This window comes from Exophiala xenobiotica, assembly GCF_000835505.1.
Source record: "Exophiala xenobiotica strain CBS 118157 unplaced genomic scaffold supercont1.3, whole genome shotgun sequence".
Classification (NCBI taxonomy): domain Eukaryota; kingdom Fungi; phylum Ascomycota; class Eurotiomycetes; order Chaetothyriales; family Herpotrichiellaceae; genus Exophiala; species Exophiala xenobiotica.
Window position 1 is genome coordinate 2093697 of NW_013562492.1, and position 19278 is coordinate 2112974.

General features: G+C 51.8%; 8 protein-coding genes across 8 annotated transcripts; 3 read left to right on the top strand and 5 right to left on the bottom strand.

The window, feature by feature from the left end:
• Positions 1–75: 75 nt before the first annotated feature.
• On the top strand, positions 76–1686 carry PV05_04982 (uncharacterized protein; the record flags this gene model as incomplete). Its single annotated transcript, XM_013461444.1, has 3 exons — positions 76–386; positions 470–848; positions 927–1686. The coding sequence occupies 3 exons, from the start codon at positions 76–78 to the stop codon at positions 1629–1631; spliced, it is 1395 nt and encodes a 464-aa protein (XP_013316898.1). The 3' UTR covers positions 1632–1686.
• A 23-nt stretch (positions 1687–1709) lies between these two features.
• Positions 1710–3616, bottom strand: PV05_04983 (uncharacterized protein; the record flags this gene model as incomplete). Its single annotated transcript, XM_013461445.1, has 3 exons — positions 1710–2348; positions 2373–3267; positions 3306–3616. The coding sequence occupies 3 exons, from the start codon at positions 3614–3616 to the stop codon at positions 1710–1712; spliced, it is 1845 nt and encodes a 614-aa protein (XP_013316899.1).
• Positions 3617–4650: 1034 nt separating this feature from the next.
• PV05_04984 (uncharacterized protein) lies at positions 4651–6180 on the bottom strand (the record flags this gene model as incomplete). Its single annotated transcript, XM_013461446.1, has 1 exon — positions 4651–6180. One exon carries the CDS (start codon positions 6178–6180, stop codon positions 4651–4653), a length of 1530 nt encoding a protein of 509 aa, XP_013316900.1.
• Positions 6181–6599: 419 nt separating this feature from the next.
• On the top strand, positions 6600–9362 carry PV05_04985 (uncharacterized protein). Its single transcript, XM_013461447.1, has one exon. The coding sequence runs from the start codon at positions 6849–6851 to the stop codon at positions 9135–9137; it is 2289 nt and encodes a 762-aa protein (XP_013316901.1). The 5' UTR covers positions 6600–6848; the 3' UTR covers positions 9138–9362.
• A 521-nt stretch (positions 9363–9883) lies between these two features.
• Positions 9884–10488, top strand: PV05_04986 (uncharacterized protein; the record flags this gene model as incomplete). The annotated part of the gene is made up of 2 exons (XM_013461448.1): positions 9884–10103; positions 10273–10488. Exons 1-2 carry the CDS (start codon positions 10032–10034, stop codon positions 10486–10488), a joined length of 288 nt encoding a protein of 95 aa, XP_013316902.1. The 5' UTR covers positions 9884–10031.
• Positions 10489–10710: 222 nt separating this feature from the next.
• On the bottom strand, positions 10711–14799 carry PV05_04987 (glycine dehydrogenase). The gene has a single exon (XM_013461449.1). The coding sequence runs from the start codon at positions 14662–14664 to the stop codon at positions 11461–11463; it is 3204 nt and encodes a 1067-aa protein (XP_013316903.1). The 5' UTR covers positions 14665–14799; the 3' UTR covers positions 10711–11460.
• Positions 14800–15176: 377 nt separating this feature from the next.
• PV05_04988 (uncharacterized protein) lies at positions 15177–16256 on the bottom strand. Its single transcript, XM_013461450.1, has 3 exons — positions 15610–16256; positions 15479–15546; positions 15177–15421 (listed from the first exon to the last, which is right to left on the bottom strand). Exons 1-3 carry the CDS (start codon positions 15984–15986, stop codon positions 15405–15407), a joined length of 462 nt encoding a protein of 153 aa, XP_013316904.1. The 5' UTR covers positions 15987–16256; the 3' UTR covers positions 15177–15404.
• Positions 16257–16664: 408 nt separating this feature from the next.
• On the bottom strand, positions 16665–19157 carry PV05_04989 (uncharacterized protein; the record flags this gene model as incomplete). Its single annotated transcript, XM_013461451.1, has 2 exons — positions 16665–17267; positions 17316–19157. The coding sequence occupies 2 exons, from the start codon at positions 19155–19157 to the stop codon at positions 17199–17201; spliced, it is 1911 nt and encodes a 636-aa protein (XP_013316905.1). The 3' UTR covers positions 16665–17198.
• Between the last annotated feature and the right edge of the window lie 121 nt (positions 19158–19278).

Genomic DNA, 19278 nt, shown 5'->3' on the forward strand with positions numbered 1-19278 from the left:
GAACCCGCAGCTATTATTGTCTAGGTAGGTCCACGCCATGATGCCACCGATGCAGAGGCCAACACCTAAACCAACATGCCTCCTGTAGACCTCAATGGAAATACATGTCCTCCGGGAGCTGCTGTGCATGACAGCCATATTCAAGGTCTGTCCAGAAAGGTCATACTGACCGACCTGAACTCCTCTCTACCCGCCGACTTCTACCACTCCCCGGCCATCTATCAACTGGAACGACGCTCGTTATTCTCGAAGCGCTGGTTCCTCGTCTCCCATAAGGCTCGACACCGCGATGTCGGCGACTTCGTGCAATATGAGATGGCCGGCTTCAATTTCGTCGTGGTCAAGAACAAGGAAGGCAATCTCGTTGGCTTCCACAACGTTTGCAGGTAAGTAGTTCTAGATGGATCTCACTCGCGAGCAACTTGAACTCCATCTGATACTCCGGGTTTCTCTTTTCCGTTTTCAACAGGCATCGCGCCTTTCCCGTGGTCCAAGAGACGAGCGGCACAGCCAGAGTCTTGTCGTGCAAATATCACGGATGGTCCTACGACTTGAACGGTAAATTGACCAAAGCTCCACGCTTCACGCCTGAATCCATACCTGCATTCGACCCATCCACCATTCAACTCTTCCCAATCCACGTCCACATCGATGCCAACGGGTTCGTCTACGTCAATCTTGACGCAAATCCCGAGCCGGAAATTTCCTGGCACGCCCAATACGGCCAGCTTGACCGTCAAGAACGTCTGGTCAATTCCGGTATCGACTGGGACGCCGTCGAATACGACTTCACATGGACCAAGGACGGCACCTTCAACTGGAAAGTCATGCAGGACAATTACAACGAGGTACCGTACTCTCTCCCTCCTCTCCTCTCCTGCGCCCACGTCCACCTTCTCACTCGCCGAAACTGAACCCCCTAGCAGTGCTACCACTGTCTCACCGCACACCCGGACGTCGCCAAAACCACCGACCTAGACACGTACTACGTCTCCCCCAGCCCATCGTCACACGAATACATAGCACACTTCAACGAGCCCAAGGCTTCCATCCTCGCCAACACTACCACCACCACCACCACCACCACCACCCAGTCTTCAAGCTTCGACGCCACACGCTTCGCAGGACGCTCACAGACGCACGTCTTCCCCGGCGGCCACTTCTCACCCAACCCGGGCACCGGTTTCATGCATCTGATGCGCTCCGTACCGACCTCTGCAACGACAACGCGCCAGGAATACGACGTGTACAGACTCAACACGCCACACGCGAGTCCCAGAGCGCACGAGCGCATGACAAATTTCTACCGGAAAGTCGTGGACGAGGACTTCGAGCTGTGCGAGAAAGTCCAGAAGAATCTTGAGCGCGGAGTCTTCGAGACCGGACCATTGCATCCATTTCACGAAGAAGGTGTGCATGCTTTTCAGGGCATGGTCCTAAGAGCGTTGAGGGAGCAAGCCCAAGCCGAGGAACATGCTGGGGAGGAAATCTGGGCGGCCAAGCCTAAGAACCAGAGCTTCGCGAAGACTGGTATACCCCAGAATACGGTCGACGAACAGAGCCAAGGCCGGAACGTGTGCGAGATCATGCTGGGCTGTCGGAAATCGAGGCTGAGAGGCGTGGAATGGTGAAGAGCTCCTGAGAGTTTGAAAGGGTCCCCGCATAAAGATCTTGATCTTTCACTGACCTCCAGTACGGTACCTAAAATGCTACATACCCTCTTCGTGATACAATGGTTGAAGCTCTTCATCCCTAAAGCCGCCTTCATGGGTGTATGCCAAACCCCCTTCCACATCTGTCCGTCCACTCTCGCCCACACTACACTCTTCAGCCCAGTCGTCGGCTTCACACTTCGTGATCGAACTTCGTTTCGGAAAGGCCAGAGCCGCCTTCAACTTCCGACCTCCCACCCCGTCCAGTATGTCCCTTGCCTTCGCCAGCCCAGGAATCGAGGCTCTGACCCTCCAGAGATAATACGCAAGGCATGCCATCAGGACCAAAAGTACCATGAGCTGAGGCAACTCTGACGGCGCATTGCCGATCTTGCGACTAAGCTCCACACTATAGCCGAGTACATTTCCACCTTTGTCCAGAGCAGCCAGTCGCACAAACAAGGGCATATCACTAGAGATCTCGATGGATGACTCGAAGCCTTCCTTTTTGACGGAGGCGAGGTCGACGTAGAGGGCAGCTTGATCGATGATCTCGCGGCCCTGGAGAAGCCAGCGATCGACTTCAGTCGCGCCGTTCCAGCTCACATACAGCCTTCCCTCGCGGGGCCGGAGATACACATCTGCCTGTGTTGAGGGTTTTCCCACCCACGACGAAGTGCGAAATGTGCGATAATTCTTGACTCAGCCTAGATTCCAAACGATTGAAGGTGCAATGTGCACGTCGCAAAGCACGGAGCCGTCCGTGTCGAATTCTGTGAAAGCCGGTACATATCCCCAGCCTACTACTGCGTGGCGCGAGTCTGGAAGCAGCTGTACCGATCCCTGGCTGCCAACAAGGACTCTGTCCGGGTGGACGTACTCTTGAAGCACCGTTGCTGTCATATTTGCGAGGTCTAGCCGAACCAACAGACCGCGACTGTACTCGGCATTATCTGAACGCGCATCGTATTTCCCATTGTCGAAGATGGTCAGAATATTGTTCTCGTGAACCCTGGCATGGTGTTGGAATTTGAAATTGGTGGCTGCTCCGTTGGAGAGATCAGTGAACTGATTTTGCTTGCCGCCGAGGATCCAGACAATCTCGCCTGAAGGGCTGATGCACGTTATCGAGTGCATGTAGCGAGATGAAATGTAGTAGTTGCCTTGCGTGTCCTTGTCGACGCTGTTTATGTGGAAGAAATCCCACGCTGACTTGCTTTCCATCCCTATGGCGCTGTCTGTCCTGTCAGATGAGTCTGGTCGTCGCGCCTCGGCTTCGATGGTGTGGAAGGTATCTTCGATACGGTAGTGCTCGGATGCACGCCACTCGAACAGAAGCTCTCCCGTCTCAATATCGATCTCTTGGAATATACTGTCGTATATCCAGCCTTGCGACGCAATCCCAAAAGCAGTCAAGTCGGCGGTGGTCCCTTTGTAGACGGTCATCAATGCTGTGCCGTTCTCGGTGATCTTGAATTCGTGCAAATCTCCATCGAGATCATTTGTTGCAGAGATCGTCTTGTACACTTGATAGCTTTGATCAAGCATGACATATTTCCCCGTCCCGAAAGTCCCGGTATCTGAGCCGATCCAGAATGTCAAATAGTCTCGACCTCTGTATGCTGCACTTTCACATCCATTGCTTGTCCATACTGGTCTTCCATCCAGATCAATTCGCCTTGCCAGTCCAGAATGACAGGCCCAGGTGTTGAGACCATGGTCCCTCGAGGTCCGATAACGCTAAACCCGCTGTCGCATCGTCTGTCCCTTCTGGCATAGTTTAGCAGTGGTGGTCTCAAATCAGATGATTTATATGACTGCCTCGGAAAAAGTCCGAAGAGGCCCCAGTCGTACAAGCGCGCTGCGACTGGGCCATTTCGTGAAGGAGATACTCGAGTGACAACGAAAAGCGCCAGAGCAATCAGAAGCCAGAGCATCAAGACGAGTCCTGGCGGCGACCGCATGTTGTGGTTGTACAGCCTGGGATCAGTCAGGACCACGAACAAGGATGAAGAGAACAGACACGGGAAGCAATGCTTGAGTCTGCGTAGATGTGGTCGCTCCTGCTGCAGGAGATAATATTCCTCGCATGATTACGAGCTTGTTCTATCGTCAAGAGACTTGGTGGTTGGCAAACCCGCCCTTCGCAAGCACAATCCACACGGATAGCGGCAAGTCGGCACCGTCTGTTAAGGTAGAGATTCCGGACGACAGTCCCGTTCTTGAATCATGGTTCCAGGGTATCGGCTCTGTCAGCGACTCGTCCGGTGCCAATCCAACGTTGGTGATTAGATGTTGGCCACCCTGACAGGGCGGCAACAGACACGTCATGGTGGAGGACCACGGCGGTGTGGACACTCTTAAGGCAGAGCCATGTGTGCGTGAGGCTGTCCAGTGTCGACCCTCCATCAGAAGGATTTCCAGGACGGGGAAGGCTATCATTGCATAGTGAGGTCAAGATCGGCAGTACCATGGTGACCCAGCGGCTGCAACCTACACGTCTCGCGAGATACAAGCCAGCTTATCGGGAGGACCTCAGTTGTTGTATGGTGCTTTCTTCGTCCTTTGCTCGCGTGCCTCGGTTCCCGAGGCGGTAGTGTGGGTACCATTTGACAATGCATGGAGGGATGTAGTATCCACCTCGACAGCCACTCGATGATTTGGCTATGATAGCGATCTTGGCGTAACTCTCTGGATGTCGCTTCTCATCGCATATCAGTGGTCTTTGTAGAGCCTCTTTTCAGGTGCATACGTCAGCAGCCTAGTTGGCGCGGGCTCCTGGTCCGCTCCTACTGCTTGTAGATACACCTGGCTTTGTGATAGAAGAAAGGGTATGATGGTGTGGTCATGCCACTGAGATATGTCAATGCTGCTTCATTGGGAATGAACATGATGATCATTGCGCTAAACACCAATTTAGCAGGCCGGTCTGGAAAACGGCATATCATCCTGACATTATCCTGGTCGCGGCTTGTATATCCTAGTATTTTTCATCTCTTCAGTACCAGTCGTGTCCTGCTTCGCCACGCTTCTCCTTACTTGGATTCATCGAGACGATTCTTTGTCCAGGAATCTGGTCCACCGTGAATTGCGATTCGAAGACTCCTGAAATTGCGCGTCTGCCAAGTGCTGTAAATGAATCAAAATCGGCTTCTCCATTACAAGCCGCCCATTCAGGACTTTGTGGGGAAGAGCCATCTCCGAGATCACTCCATCTTGTCACAACAATGGCATACTTGAACAATTTGCGAAGGTCGGTCTTATCTTCCTGCATCCTCAACTCCATGAGGTATTCCGACGGGCACTCGGGACAACGGCGCATTGGTCGACATTGCGAACAAAGAGTGATTAGTGGGTTGGTAGGATGTAGGTGCAGTTTCACCTTCTCTGCAACGCCTACCACTCCGCCGCTGTCTGGGGGCTTAGGGATGTGACTCAGAGCACATTTAACAGCCGGCATAAGATTGCCGTCTCTCCAATGGGCACAGACTGAGAAATAGGGAGTGAAGTTATCGTTGGGGGAGTAGAGAAGTTTTCGTAGTCCTGCAGGGGGGAGCGCGGGCGCCGCGAATGCTGAACTGATGACGCGTACCAATAAGTGACCATTGACTATTGCGAAACTTGTCTGGTGAGTCCATTCGCCATCTCGATCCTTGTATCGACGAGCCAGGGAATCTATTGCAATCCCATGGTTGGGGGAATATTCACGGGCTCGAAGTACAAGCTGGACGAATGGAAATGGTAACGAGCGGCCAACTGTGAGTCGAGTGCGGGAGACTCGTTTCTCTGGGTTGAAGGCATTGGGACATTTGAACAGCGGATTCGCGATATTGGTTGGCCGCAATGTCTCTTGTCCTTTCTGGCTTCTGATATGGTAAATTGAGCATGGGAAGCAGAGGAGATGGTCTGGTAACTGTTTGTCGAGTCGTCCAAGGAAATCAGTCTTCGAATCGAAGTTTTCTTTATTGTTGAGACTGCTCCAGACCGACGTGCCGACAAGGTCTCGAAAAGACTTGCAAGAAAGAGCAAGACTTGCTGCATCAGCTAGTGGCAGATCATGGGCAATTTGGTCCCAAATTCTTCGTGGCAGCCTTGACAAGAATGCTGATCCTGGCTGAGGAGGGATGTCTCTAAACAATAGTTCGGTTTTGTCTGCAAGCGACTCCTCCGAGTCTCGGTGAGCAAGGCTGTGCAATAGCTCGGTGTGATCCTTGCGTTCACCCGTTTGTGCGTCTCGGTCCCATTCATCAGCGACAGATATTGCTGGGAATGAAGCATTTCGTATTTGACGGGACTGTTTTTGGGGGTTCTTTCTGGGGTCTATATTGGATTTCTTGCTAGGTAGCGCTGGAGAGGAGCGTTTCCTAAGTTTATTGGAGGGAGGGGCTTTTTGCGCCACCGCCTTCAAGTCTTCAACGTCGAGATCTGAGATGGAATTCGCCTTGGAGCTAGACCGACTTCCAGTCTGTTTCGACCTGAAAGGATTGAGGAAGCTCAGCGAACTTTTCCTGGGAATAGATTCTGTCATCTCGATGTTCGAGTGATTGATGCCAGTACGATTGACTTGTCAGTTCTCGTCACAGTTGTCGTTGAATGTAGCAGATAAGTGAGCAAGTTCAATCATGTCAACCGGGAACTGTATTTGGATGGCATGTCTCGTCCGGCGAGTGAGTGGAAAAGGCGGCCGATGAGGAAGTCTTCTGCGAACAAGCCTGCAAGAAGACAACTCCATTGGACAGATTGTGACTTGCGAAGAAATGACAACACGAGCAAGCAGCTCCAAAGTTCAAATGGTTGGTGAGTGAAGACATCAGATATGCTAAATGCATTGTCAACATCCGCGTCGAGCCGTTCGTGTGCCTGAGACATCAGCTTACATAATCGAGAACGATTGCTGGAGCAGGAAGGCCCGCGAATGAACCAGGATATCGTCAGCTTGACCACGGAGTGGCCTTCTCTATTACTTGTGTACTGCGATAGACGGTCATGGGTATGAGTCCTGGGAGCACGTCTGCTACTCCCGCCACTCGCTCGCATAGCTGAGGAGGGAATTGGCAATTTGTAAACAATCATCTATGCTTCTCGAAAACTAAAACTGCGCGTCACTCTTATGCCTGATCCGAAATCCAGTATGGCTTCGTTCGACGTCAGACCTTCAAAATCGAGGCTCTTCTTCCCTGGGCATACTGGAATATCATGGCTTCACCAGCAGATACGCTGAAATGGTCGGCTCAACTCGAAGTCGCGCACCCAAACCGCAGACTTGTTGGAGATAAGATCACCTTGCCACAATCGGCCCTCGAAGCACTCCTCGCAGCTGCGCCCGTTGTGTCGGTGCAGAATGCCTCTAGAAACGCGACCTCGTCCTTCGATCCTTTCAATCCATACTCCTTTGCCGCCGAACGTTATGCCCGTCAGGCTCTCCAAGATCGTCAACAGCAGTTACCTCATCCTCTGACCTTTCGCATCGTCAATCCTCGCAATGGAAGGGCTGTATATGCGGGAATCCGAGAGTTTTCTGCAGAAGAAGGCACCATAGGACTGAGTAGTGGTCTGAAAGAGGTGCTCGGTATACAGGATGGCTCATCCTCACACACGTCGAGGGAGAGCACACCGAGTGGCGATGTTGTCATGACAAACGGGATGGAGACTTCAAAGTCGAAGTCGGAAACGGTCACAATACACGCAAAGCAGCTGCCGAAAGGCACATTTGTGAAACTCAGGCCTCTTGAAGCGGGCTACGATCCGGAAGATTGGAAATCCCTCCTCGAGCGATATCTACGGGATAACTACACGACCCTGACTAGTGGAGAACTACTTGTCGTCCCAGGTGCTCGTCATGAGCGGTTTCGATTTCTGGTTGACAAGTTCGAGCCTGAAGGAGATGGGATTTGCATTGTCGATACAGATCTGGAAGTGGACATCGAGCCTTTGAACGAAGACCAGGCACGGGAGACACTGAACAAGACACTGGCCAAGAAGAGACGCCAGCAGGAGTTGCCGGAAGGTACTTCCTCAGGCGGCTCCCTGGTTCTCGAAACAGAAGTGCAGGGTAGAGTGCTACCGGGAGAATATGTGGACTACGAGCTGAAGAAGTGGAATCGCGATCAAGATTTGGAAGTCGTCCTACAAGTCGCCAACGAGGATAGCATCCTAGATCTTCTCGTCAGTCCCTTTTCTGCACACCAGCGCTCAGAACCTCGAGAAGACGAGTACGTCTTCGCTGACCTTAGTGGACGACCCACTAAGCGAATAAAACTTTCTCACACCAGTGTCGACATGGAGACCGCTGAGTCGGTAAATGTTGCGGTCCATGCATGGCAAGATACCAACCAAGACTCGACAGACCAAAGTCGACCAATTCCGTATACACTCAAGATCTCCGCCACTGCATCTGAATCCGTGACAGCGGACGATATGCCTCCAGAGCTCTCCGATGACGAAGTCGTATGCAAGAATTGTCGCCAGGTTGTACCGAAACGCACCCTCCCATTGCACGAAGCATTCTGCTACCGGAACAATATTCTCTGTCCGAAGTGCTCAGGCGTATTCTTGAAGAACTCGGATGCCTGGAGAAACCATTGGCATTGTCCTCATGATAACGAGCACGGAAACGACCCGTCCTCCCATCGTAAACATGACTCGATTTTTCATCCTGAATCACCATTGCAGTGCCCAAGTTGCGATTTTCAGGCTTTCGACCTACCCATACTCGCTCACCACCGTACTACAACATGTCCGGGGAAGGAGATTCTCTGCCAGTTCTGCCATCTGGTCGTCCCTCAACAAGGACCCGACGACCCTTCATTTACCGACGCAGAAGTGCTCTTGTCTGGGCTTACACCGCACGAACTTGCAGATGGTGCGCGGACGACAGAATGCCACTTATGTAACAAGATCGTCCGACTGCGGGATATGAAGACTCACCTTCGACTGCATGACCGGGAACGATTCTCTCGGCCCAAGCCCAGTCTATGCTCTAACCAGATCTGCGGCCGGACTATTAGGCACGAGGAGGAATCTAGAGTCCGGAAAGAGCAACTGGGCCTCTGCAACGAATGTTTTGGTCCGCTGTATGTCACCAGTTATGACCCGGAGGGCAAACTGCTCCGGAGAAGGATTGAACGGAGATTACTACAGCAGCTCATGGGAGGCTGTGGCAAGTCCTGGTGTCGTAATACGGAATTGTGCAAGACCGGCCACAAGAATGTCACGGGTCAGGACAGAGTTGTGTCTGCAAAGGATGGTCTCCCTATGATCAAGCCGATCATGGATCAACTTGCTCAAGGTGATACCAGCGGACTGATATTCTGTGTTGACGAGACTAGTCAGACTCAACGAAATCTTGCAACTATGATGGCGGGTGAAGGAGATTATGAACTTGCATGGTGTGCGAAGGCACTGGAGGAGGAACGAGGTGATGTGGGCAAGGCCAGAGACTGGCTCAAAGACCGTGCTCCGAAGGTTGGTGAGGTTGTAACCTGACGACATGGGGTGTTGCATCTCTCATCAGTAAACAATTCTGTGGGCCATGTCAACAAGGCGAGAGGTATGGCATCTCATAGAGGAGATCATCGGAGCATTAACCTCCACGCGATATCAAGACTTGAATGGAATCGGCACAAGAAGAGTGTCCATAAACCGCGCAGAAGTCGGGAGATACTGGTGGATCTGACGGTACTCATAACTAGAAGCTCAGTCATTTGCGAGCTCAGAAATGAATGACTTTTCTGCATGCTCATATCTGTTTCTGTTTGCTCCGACTACTCGTACATGCTCTCGACGTGCTGCCTTTTGATCTTGATCCATGCCCAATGCATGAATGCCTTACAAGGCTCGTATCCTGCAGGACCCTTGCACGAAAGCATTGCACCGCCACAAATACTTGATTTTTCCTTTTCCTTTTCCTTCACCTGCCCTTGTCCTTGTCACTTTCTGCTGCCTGACTTTCGCGTTCAGTGCCACCATTGGTTCTAACGACCACCGGCAAGGATCATGGGGTTTATTAAGAGTAGACAGACATCACAAATCCTTCCGAGTACGTATACCGGCCGCTCAACCACGTTGCTGACTTGCCACGCTTGCCCTCGCTGGGTGCCTCGCTGGCGCTTCCCTTTGCCTCTCCCCTCCCATGTCCCTTTCCCCAAAGATTGACGTCATTTCCTGCTTGATACGAGTATTTCTAAGGCCCTACTACGTATTATACCTGATATCTGCGCGTCCTCCGTATACAAGTAGCAGACTGCCTCACATAGGATATTCTCGCCCATTCCGAACCCACACACACACCGGACGCTTCCAGCAGCGCCAGACCAGCGCCAGACCAGATCAGATTCGTCTCAGATACAAAAAACAAAAAACAAAAAAACACTCGCAGATATGCCCATCAATACATCCTCATCCGATGAAGGCGTCACGGGCGCCGCCAAATTCGTGACTTCTGCCGTCGGTGTACGTTACGTTTACTACCCCTTTCGAGCCCTTCTCCTTCCCACCATCTTAGCCAACAGAAAATGAGAATCTCACCACTCGTTTCTGGACTCCATCCCCCCTTGTCCACCAGAAATGATAATGACAATGACAATGACCATCTCTTGCTAACAACTGCCCCAACAACTAGAACACTGTAGGCGGTCTAGCCCGCACGGTCGGCGGCGTCACCGGCGCAGCGGGCCGCGGCATAGGCGACACCATCACCGGCGCGACAGGCAGTCTGGGCAAACCCGTGGGCGACGGCCTCAACAACGCCGCCACGGGCCTCGAGAGCGGCACGCACAGAGTCGCGCAGGGCGTCGAGGACGCTGGACAGTGGAAGGGCGGGGCGAAGCGGTTCTAAGCCCAAGCCTGGTGCAGCCCAAGCCCAAGCCCAAGCCTGAGACCTAAAAGTGCATACCTACCTAGGTACCTAGGTACAGTAGAACTGCGTACGGGCAGGCTCGGCAAGGGGAGGGGAGGGGAGGGGGATGATGAATACCTTATGCTTGGAAATGAGCTGAAGATGAAGCTGTGACTGTCACCTCCTAAGGAAAGGAGGAAATGACAACGGACAATCGTTCTGGATTTTCTCTTGCAGAAGTACTACATAGGTAGTATCTTTCTGCTCGTTGAAACTGTATTGTACTACTGTAAGCTAGTACTTGGTAATGTCCAACCCAGCATGTTTCATGGCCACACCCCTCGCCCTGCGGAAAGACCAACAAAGTGACAAGAAAGAAGACCTTCCGGAATGCCTCGTACCTAGTAACTTGTTGACGCGGTCCGAAGCCCAATCGTCGACTGCGATCACACACAGCCCTTCACTCCGTAATCTTCCTTGCTTCGATTGTTCTGGATACCTAAGGTAGTCATGTAGTAATTCCATTCCCATCAAGATTACCTAGGTAAATCAGAATGGACCGCTCAATGGCCTTGTGTAGAAGAATGGGCTCGTACAGGTTTGGTTTGACTTGGTGAACGAGAAAAAAAGCGCCTAATAAAGCTGGAATTGTTGATCCGCAGACGTTGAAAAGGCTTGAAGCTGGGGACCTGGTACCATATCCGTACTACAGCAGCCATCGGCAGCATTCGTTGAAGATGAAGATATCGGCTACTCCCAAAGTTATTACTCGTTGAAAGTAGATCTTTCCTATCCATGCCCGTTCCAGAAGGGCAAGTTGCCCTGCACTGAATGTGGCACGACATTTCTCAGTGAAGGTAAACGCCAAGTTGGAAACCCGCTCTTTTCCAGACCAGAATGTTGAACTCCGATCATTCATGCAATGCCCCAACCCATCCGTATTACGTTTCCAGTCCTACAGTACCTAAGTATCTATGTCGGCATCGGCGCCTGCAGACCCGTGAGATCTTGCTCTTCATAGCTTTCCACAGGTGTACAAGTACAGAAAAGATTAGTATCACCATACGCATCATCAACACGGGCTACCGACGGCCAGAACTTCTTCTCTCTCAGCCACGGCAGAGGGTACGCCGCCTGTTCCCTGGTATACGGCCGGTCCCAGTCGTTCCGCATCAAATCTGCTTGAGGATGAGGAGACATCTTGAGAACGTTGCCTTCTCTTGGAGCCTGGCCGTCTTCAATGGCCTTGATCTCCTTTCTGATCTCGATAAGCGCATCACAGAACCGATCGAGTTCCTCCTTGGATTCCGACTCGGTAGGTTCAATCATGAGTGTATTTGCCACAGGCCAACTCATTGTCGGAGCATGGAAACCATAATCTTGAAGTCTCTTAGCGATATCGATCGCTTCGATGCCTGCTGTCTCCTTGAACCCTCGGGCGTCGAGGATGAATTCGTGCGCGCAACGGCCGTTGGTGTTGGTGTAGACAATTGGATAATGTGCTTTGAGACGTGACATGATGTAGTTTGCGTTTAAGAGGGCCACTTCGGTACCATGTTTCAGACCTTCGCTGCCCATAAGTTGGATGTAGGCGTAGCTGATCGGAAGAATAGATGCGCTACCCCACGGCGCCGAACTGACAGGAGAGATCGCTGTCGTTGCTCGGTTCTCGCCTGGGTGAGGATCGACATGAGGGTGGAATGGCAAGAAAGGTTTGAGATGCTCTTTGACGGCAATGGGTCCCACACCCGGTCCGCCGCCACCGTGAGGAATGCAGAACGTCTTATGTAGATTCAGATGGCAGACATCAGCGCCTATCTCACCCGGATTGCACAAGCCAATTTGGGCGTTGAGGTTGGCTCCATCCATATAGACTTGGCCTCCATGATCGTGCACAATCTGGCAAACCTCCTTGATTGCAGGTTCGAACACGCCAAACGTGCTAGGGTATGTGATCATGATGGCGGCCAATTCGTCTTTGTGCTTTTCGCATTTCGTTTTCAAATCGTCGAGGTCGAGGTTGCCGGTCTTGGTGTCACACTTGAGGGGGACTACCTTCATTCCCGCCATAGCTGCCGAGGCGGGATTTGTGCCGTGCGCAGAGACTGGAATAAGGCAAATATTTCTCTTTTGGGTACCGTCTTTGCTGTCGAGGTATTTTTTGATCACTCGCAATCCAGCGAACTCTCCTTGAGCACCAGAGTTTGGCTGCAGACTGACATCATGCATGCCCGTGATCGCAGTCAAGGAATCCGACAGTCTTGCGACGAGCTTCATGTAACCTTGGGCGTTCTTTATCGGAGCAAAGGGATGGAGTTTCGAGAATCCATAGAACGATACTGGCAACATCTCAGTGGTAGCATTGAGCTTCATGGTACATGAACCAAGAGGAATCATGGAATGAACCAGCGACAGATCTTTGGACTGTAAATGATGGATGTATCTGAGCAACTCGGTTTCAGAATGGTGTTGGTTGAAGACAGGGTGTGTCAAGAAAGGAGTTTGTCTTGCAAGTTCAGGAGGTATGGCGTCGTTGTTTGCAGCAGCAACAGTGTCCGGACGTGTCAATGACTCCATATACCGGGAATTGCTGATGCCAAAGCATTCGAGGAGAACACCTAGATCTCTGCTGGTGGTGGTCTCGTCAATAGAGAAAGCGAGCAAGGACTCCTTTTCGCTGCTTCCAGGTACATTCTGTCGCAGTAGAATCTCCTTTTCTCTAGCCCGAGACAGTATTTTCCGATAGCCTTTCGGGTCCTTCGCTCGAACAGTCACGGTATCGAACAATACAGAGCCATCTTCTCGAACTCCTTGCGTCACTATTTCGTGGCCGTTGCTTTTAAGCATGCTTTGGGCAAATCTAGCCATGGCAGATATTCGCTGAGCGATCTTCTTCAAACCATGTGGTCCGTGGTAGATGGCGTAAAAAGCACTCATATTTGCAAGCAGGGCTTGGGCTGTACAGATGTTGCTGGTGGCTTTCTCTCTTCTGATATGCTGCTCGCGAGTCTGAAGAGCCAAGCGAAGTGCAGTATTACCGAGGCGGTCTTTAGAGACACCAACCAGACGACCGGGGATTTTTCTTTTGTGCTTTTCGTTGCAGGCGAAGAACGCAGCATGCGGCCCACCGTAGCCTAGAGGAACACCGAACCGTTGTGCATTCCCAAATGCAACATCGGCGCCGAACTCTCCAGGGGCTTTGAGAAGGGTCAAAGCCAGGAGGTCTGTTGCCACACAGAACGTAGCCCCGGCGCCATGAACAACGTCCGACAAATTCTGAAAATCAAAAACACCACCCGTCGTGTCGGGGTACTGCGCAAGCACGCCCATCAGGTTGTCTCCTTGATCTTTGACCAGCTGGCAATCTTGCTTCAGAATATCTCCGGCCACGATGTTAATGCCAAAACCCGTTGCCCTTGACTCGAGAACTGCGATGGTCTGTGGGTGAACCAGGTCTGAAACCACAAATACCTTGCCCGGTTTCTTCTGTCGAGACGTCGGTAAAGCATTCATGGACAGGGTCATGGCTTCGGCAGCAGCGGTGCCTTCGTCAAGAACGGAGGCGTTGGCAATGGCAAGGCCCGTAAGGTCGGTGACCAAGGTCTGGAAGTTCAAGAGGGATTCCAAGCGACCCTGACTGATCTCGGCCTGATAAGGAGTGTAACTGGTGTACCAGGCAGGGTTCTCGAGCACATTCCTTTGAATGACCGCAGGGGTGTTCGTATCGTAGTATCCAGCCCCAATGAAAGTTCGCCAGGCTTGGTTGTCGTTTGACAGACTGTGTAGTTCTCTTTCGATTCCGTGCTCGTGCAGTCCCAGAGTATTCCCTTTGCCGAACATGTTCTGCAGGGTCAAGGGGCTCTTCGCGCGAATGCCGGGCGGAAGTGTCTGGTCAATGAAATCATCCAGATCTTTGGCTGGCGGATCCAAAGACTTGACCATCTGCGCCGCATCCTTCCTTGAAGGACCAATGTGTCTTTCACTGAACAGGGCATCTCTTTCTAGGAAGATTGGCTCGGCCTTCTGGACATCTGATGCCGCTCGTTGACGGAGGTGCTGTTGTTGAGACAGGCATCTTCTGCAGATTCGGGAGAGATCTATCGGTGTGGACTGAGGCCGTAGAAGTCGCCTGACCGGCAGGGATGCTCGCGGTCGAGCTACAGCAGCAGTAGCCATGGTGTAAGTACGTTTGAGCTAGCTATCACCGCATTTGAGCATTCTCTCACATATAATTAGGAGGGAGGGAAACGGAAGTGAAGAGAATCGAGAGAAGCAGCACTGCGAGTTGAGCAGCCTGCACCCCAATGTTTTCCACAACGAAAATGATGAAGATGGCTCGGAGGGATCGTCGCGCGGACTTGTGACCGCGATAAGTGGCTTCGAGCCAATGAGGATTGGCTTATGTAAAACAGTCTCATTCTATCTCCAGCATCGCCCATCCACATGGAAGCTCTAACCTCTTTCAGGCAGCATTTCCGCCTTTACTGAGGTGGTTGTTGTCATAGAAGGCTTCTCATATATGCATCTCAATCTCGAGATCTGTGAGTAGACCTGCCTTGAATCGAAGACAAGATGGGACTGCGACTCTCCCTGGCGAGCCCATCACGATACTCTTGATCTCCCAGCTAAGTTCAAGCGGTATCCGACAGTGGAATCTCACCAGAAAAGGTCAGTGGAGGAACGTCTACTTGTGTTGAACAGTCATCAAATTCGCATCATTCTCTCGTTCTTCAACGGAGTTCGCTAAACACCAATGACGACGACAAACATTATGGTACATGGATTGGGGGAAACGTCAAGGTATTGGTACACGCTCATTCGACCATCATCATCGGACATATCTTCACAACATGGCTACTCATAGTACTACCGACAATCACCGTCATCAGCCATGTGAAAACAAACGAGGGTATCATCTAGTAGTGGTCGTGTCCTACAACAATGTCAGTCATCGCGGTTCTTGGCTGTGGTTACGGGGATGGATACTCACGTCCAAGAGGCTTGGCCCTCTTCCCGATGTCTTTGGCGCTTTGTTGCTTGATCTTTGCCAGGCGGGCTCTGTGCTCTTGTCAGCTTGACTATCCCTGGTGCACCCGCTATAGCAGTTTGGAATGGACATACTCCTCAGCAGCCTCTCTCTCCAACATCTTAACATGCTCTCTGGCATCTCTCACTGCCGTCCTTGCCTGCATCAAGGCGCGGTCGGCATCCCTTTCCGCTGCCTCTGCAGATGCGACGCGCTCGCGTGCGGACATGATACTCGGATCCTCATTATGACGGCGATTGAACAGGCCGCCGCCCGAACTACGTGTGGAACCTGCGTGAGACAGACGGTTGCGGTTGTCGTTGTACTCGGGTGATGGGTCGCGGCGCTTGTTGAACAAGCCTCGTCTCTCACGGCTGCCATCAGAGGAAGAGTTTGAATGGCGAGGGTGAGTCGTCGTGGTGCCGTGCGTGGCCGGGGTTGGTTCAGTGGTTTTGTGACCGAAGAGACCCATGTTGATAATCTTCACAATATAGGATTATGGAAAGGTTTGAAGTGGAAGGCAAGACGTGATTGGTTGTAGGCTCAAAGGATGCTCTCGAGTAGGGCTAGGATTTGCTGGTTTTGAAATGTGGGAAAGCTGATCTTGGAAGTTGAAGATTCCTACCTTGAAGCGATGAGCAGCATCAAATATAAATCCAGCAAAACGCAGTGTCGATGCTCATCTTCGTCGTGCACTGAATCCTGTTTCTGTGCTGTGAGTGACGTAGCAGGAGCAAGGGCGAAGCCCCAGAGGATCGTCAGCCTCGTTGGTCCAAACTGAGTCAAGATTGACGCCACATCTCGGTTGTTTTCGTTACAATCCGAGGAAGTGGCCAACTTGTTTCGGGGATGACAGATGACTGCACAAAAGGCCAAAGCTGGAAGCGTGTTGTTGTACTCGTACCATACTGTAGGAGGCATTGATGACGGCATCTGGGAGATTACAAGCAACGCCTTCGATGCCTTCATTGGCTAGCCTTGACAGACGGCGAAGATCATTAGGGCTTGAAGGGCCGTTTGTGCCGAGACCTGGACCCTTGGAGGGCAATATTAGACGGTTCAATAAGAGCCCCCTGATACTCGTAGCTCCAGTAGATGTAAAGTTGACAAGTCTGGGCCTGAGGAATGGCAGTGAAAGGGGGAAAGCGAAGGGCGGTTCGCGCCACCAGCCACGGCAACGAGCCGCGACGTGATCCTTTTATTTACACCATCTACATCATACATCCATAAATCCATATTGCGGTAGCCTTTCTGAAGAAGCTCGGGACACGCAGCTTCATGTTCTCCAATGCACACGCCCACAAGCTGAAGCGTTGCTGGGCTGTCAGATAGAAGAGCCCGACTGCTGAACAGGATTCGACAAGCATCTACGCCCTCACGATGACGTACTTGGTTGTGTATTTCAGTAAGGTCACGTGTCGCGCACAACCCTGTATTCTGTCACGTGCTCTGTATGCGTCTGGGCGTCCAGACATGGAGCAGCCCATACAGTATTGACACCATCAGGAAGCACACTGTCTTTCTCAAACACTGCTGATGTGGTTTTCCCACGGTCGCAAGAGCCACGATATGCAGCACAATATAACAGTGTCCCAGTCTATGCTGATATCAGTGGAAATGGTGTTGAGTGTAGTTATCGCTCTCTCATTGGGTAGATGAATTTCCTTTCGATTCCATTGCTTTCTCACGCTTTGGCGATCCATCCGCTGTGTATCATGAAGTCAAAGATACGATTAGCCTTGTTGACATCAATCTGGACAGGTGTTAGTCATGGTCTGTCAGGGGACAGGCATAAACTTACTCTGCAGACTCCGCGAGCCTCTTTCTTCTTCATGTGGCCGCCTTGTTTCATGGCTTCTTTGAGCAATCCTTCTTTCAATGCCAAGTATGGCTTCGGTCGGATGTGCAGGGCATTGCATAGTTGAATTTCCTCTTCACTGAGAAGTTGCAGATCCGGGGCCAGGGTTTTGTCGTCCTCCAGCCTCCAAGGTGTAACACCATTCAATGGCTGAACAACATAGCGTACTTTGGGCTTGACACCAGGTGTCGTGTCCGCACCGTTGGCCTCTGCAAACAACTTATCAAAGTCATTCTCCACAGCAGGCTGACTATCGGCGAATTGAGGTACTGTTTTTGGTTTGCGCTGGAATCGAAGTGGTAACTCGGGGGTCGTCAGTCTCGATGCTTCGGTAGGTACGTCTGGCTGCTGGATTTGACTGCCCTTTTTCGGGATCTGAGGCATTCGATCGAACTGTCCCTGGGGTTGGTTACGCTGTGCGCGAGTTTGTTTATCCGCTTCGTACTTTTCGCCGCCTTTCAGATCGCTAATGCCCATTTGTTTCCATTCTTGCAACTGGGCGATAGCAATTCTCAAGTTGTGTTCCAAGAGGAGATCTCGGTTCAGAGCCTCAAAATCTTCGTGGTTCAACATTCTCGCAAATGGCTTGGCTTTGTGTAATAAATCCTTTTCTTCTTTCGTTCTCTTCTTGTCGAGAAGTTGATTCTTCTTGTATTCAAGGAGATTATGTTCGAATATTATTCGTTTCCGATCTGTCCGAGCTCTCAGCCGAGAATTGTAGATATCGAAAACGGTCATCTTCAGTGTCGTCTCTTCATCCATTTGACCGGTGACAGGGTCCAGTCCATCGCCGGGTTCGAAGGACATGTGTTGTACGGCTTCTTCGGCATCGTTGGCAAACTCGGTCTCGAACTCTAGCCGGCCAGGCATGAAGCCTTGTACCTCATGGCAAGCGGGAACCGAGGCGGTGGGTTTCTGCTTGGGTGTCGCTGGAGGCGCGTGCTTAGCTGCTTCCTTACGCTCTTCTATGCGTCTCTTCTTGCGAGCCTGGAATTCGTTTTTGGGTACCCGTTCGAAGAGTGCGGTGTTGCCAGGATCGGCCAACTCCGGTAAGGGGAACAAGGAACTGTTGATGTAGGTGTCGATGTAGTGGTCGCGGACTTCGTCCTTCTCACGATATCCTCCAATATGCTCCGCTACGTCTGCCCACGATCCGAGACCATATCTCTCCGAGCCTTCGAGCAGAAGCAATTCCTCGTCAGCACCCCAGTCTTCGGCGTAGATGGGGATTGAGTTCTGTTCAACCACATGGTACTCATGGGTGCGTGGATCATGGCCTTTGGATTGTTCGCCGCGCGCAAAACAGGGGACGCAAAGATCGTACTCGCGACAAGCCGCATTGGCGCAAGATATGCGCACGGTGGACGTGATGTCGATGGAGCAGACGTCGCAATGGTATTTTGTGCCGCCGTCTCCTCCTCTAGAGGCTGCGTTTTTGCGTATGACACCCATGCTTCTTTCTATACGAGCATCCTCTTCTAGATCCGAGTCCGGGGAGAGGTATCGCGCGTAGTCATCAGGGATTGTCGCGTCGCAGGCTGCCGAATCAGTGGGTGGGTCTCGGATAAAAGAGGCAAGACGAGGTGTAGAGCATGCAGAATCAGATTCGGCGTCGTCGTAGGTATAGCAGACGGGTTTGCGTGTCGCCCGAACGGGTCTTGAGCGATCTTCTGATTCAGTCGTGGAGGATTCTGGTGTTGCGGGCAGGGGATGTTGGCTTGTTGCTGGACGTCTGACGTTCACCAACTTTAGTCGAATGGGTGGAAGGTGGCGTTTTACGTCCATGGCGGGCGACTAAGTCCGACTCGGTTCTGACTGGCGAGAACTGGCCTGGTGCTTAGTAAGTTAGTCCACGGTAGTTTGTCTCTCCATAGCCTGCACCAGCCCGTTTACTCGTAGTCTCGTA

Bases quoted from the DNA above. Each gene is read 5' to 3' on its own strand.
- PV05_04985 (XM_013461447.1), top strand. From the start codon at position 6,849: ATGGCTTCACCAGCAGATACGCTGAAATGGTCGGCTCAACTCGAAGTC.
- PV05_04987 (XM_013461449.1), bottom strand. From the start codon at position 14,664: ATGGCTACTGCTGCTGTAGCTCGACCGCGAGCATCCCTGCCGGTCAGG.
- PV05_04988 (XM_013461450.1), bottom strand. From the start codon at position 15,986: ATGGGTCTCTTCGGTCACAAAACCACTGAACCAACCCCGGCCACGCAC. The intron at 15,547-15,609 runs GTATGTCCATTC...ACAAGAGCACAG, and splicing joins GAGAGAGAGGCTGCTGAGGA to AGCCCGCCTGGCAAAGATCA.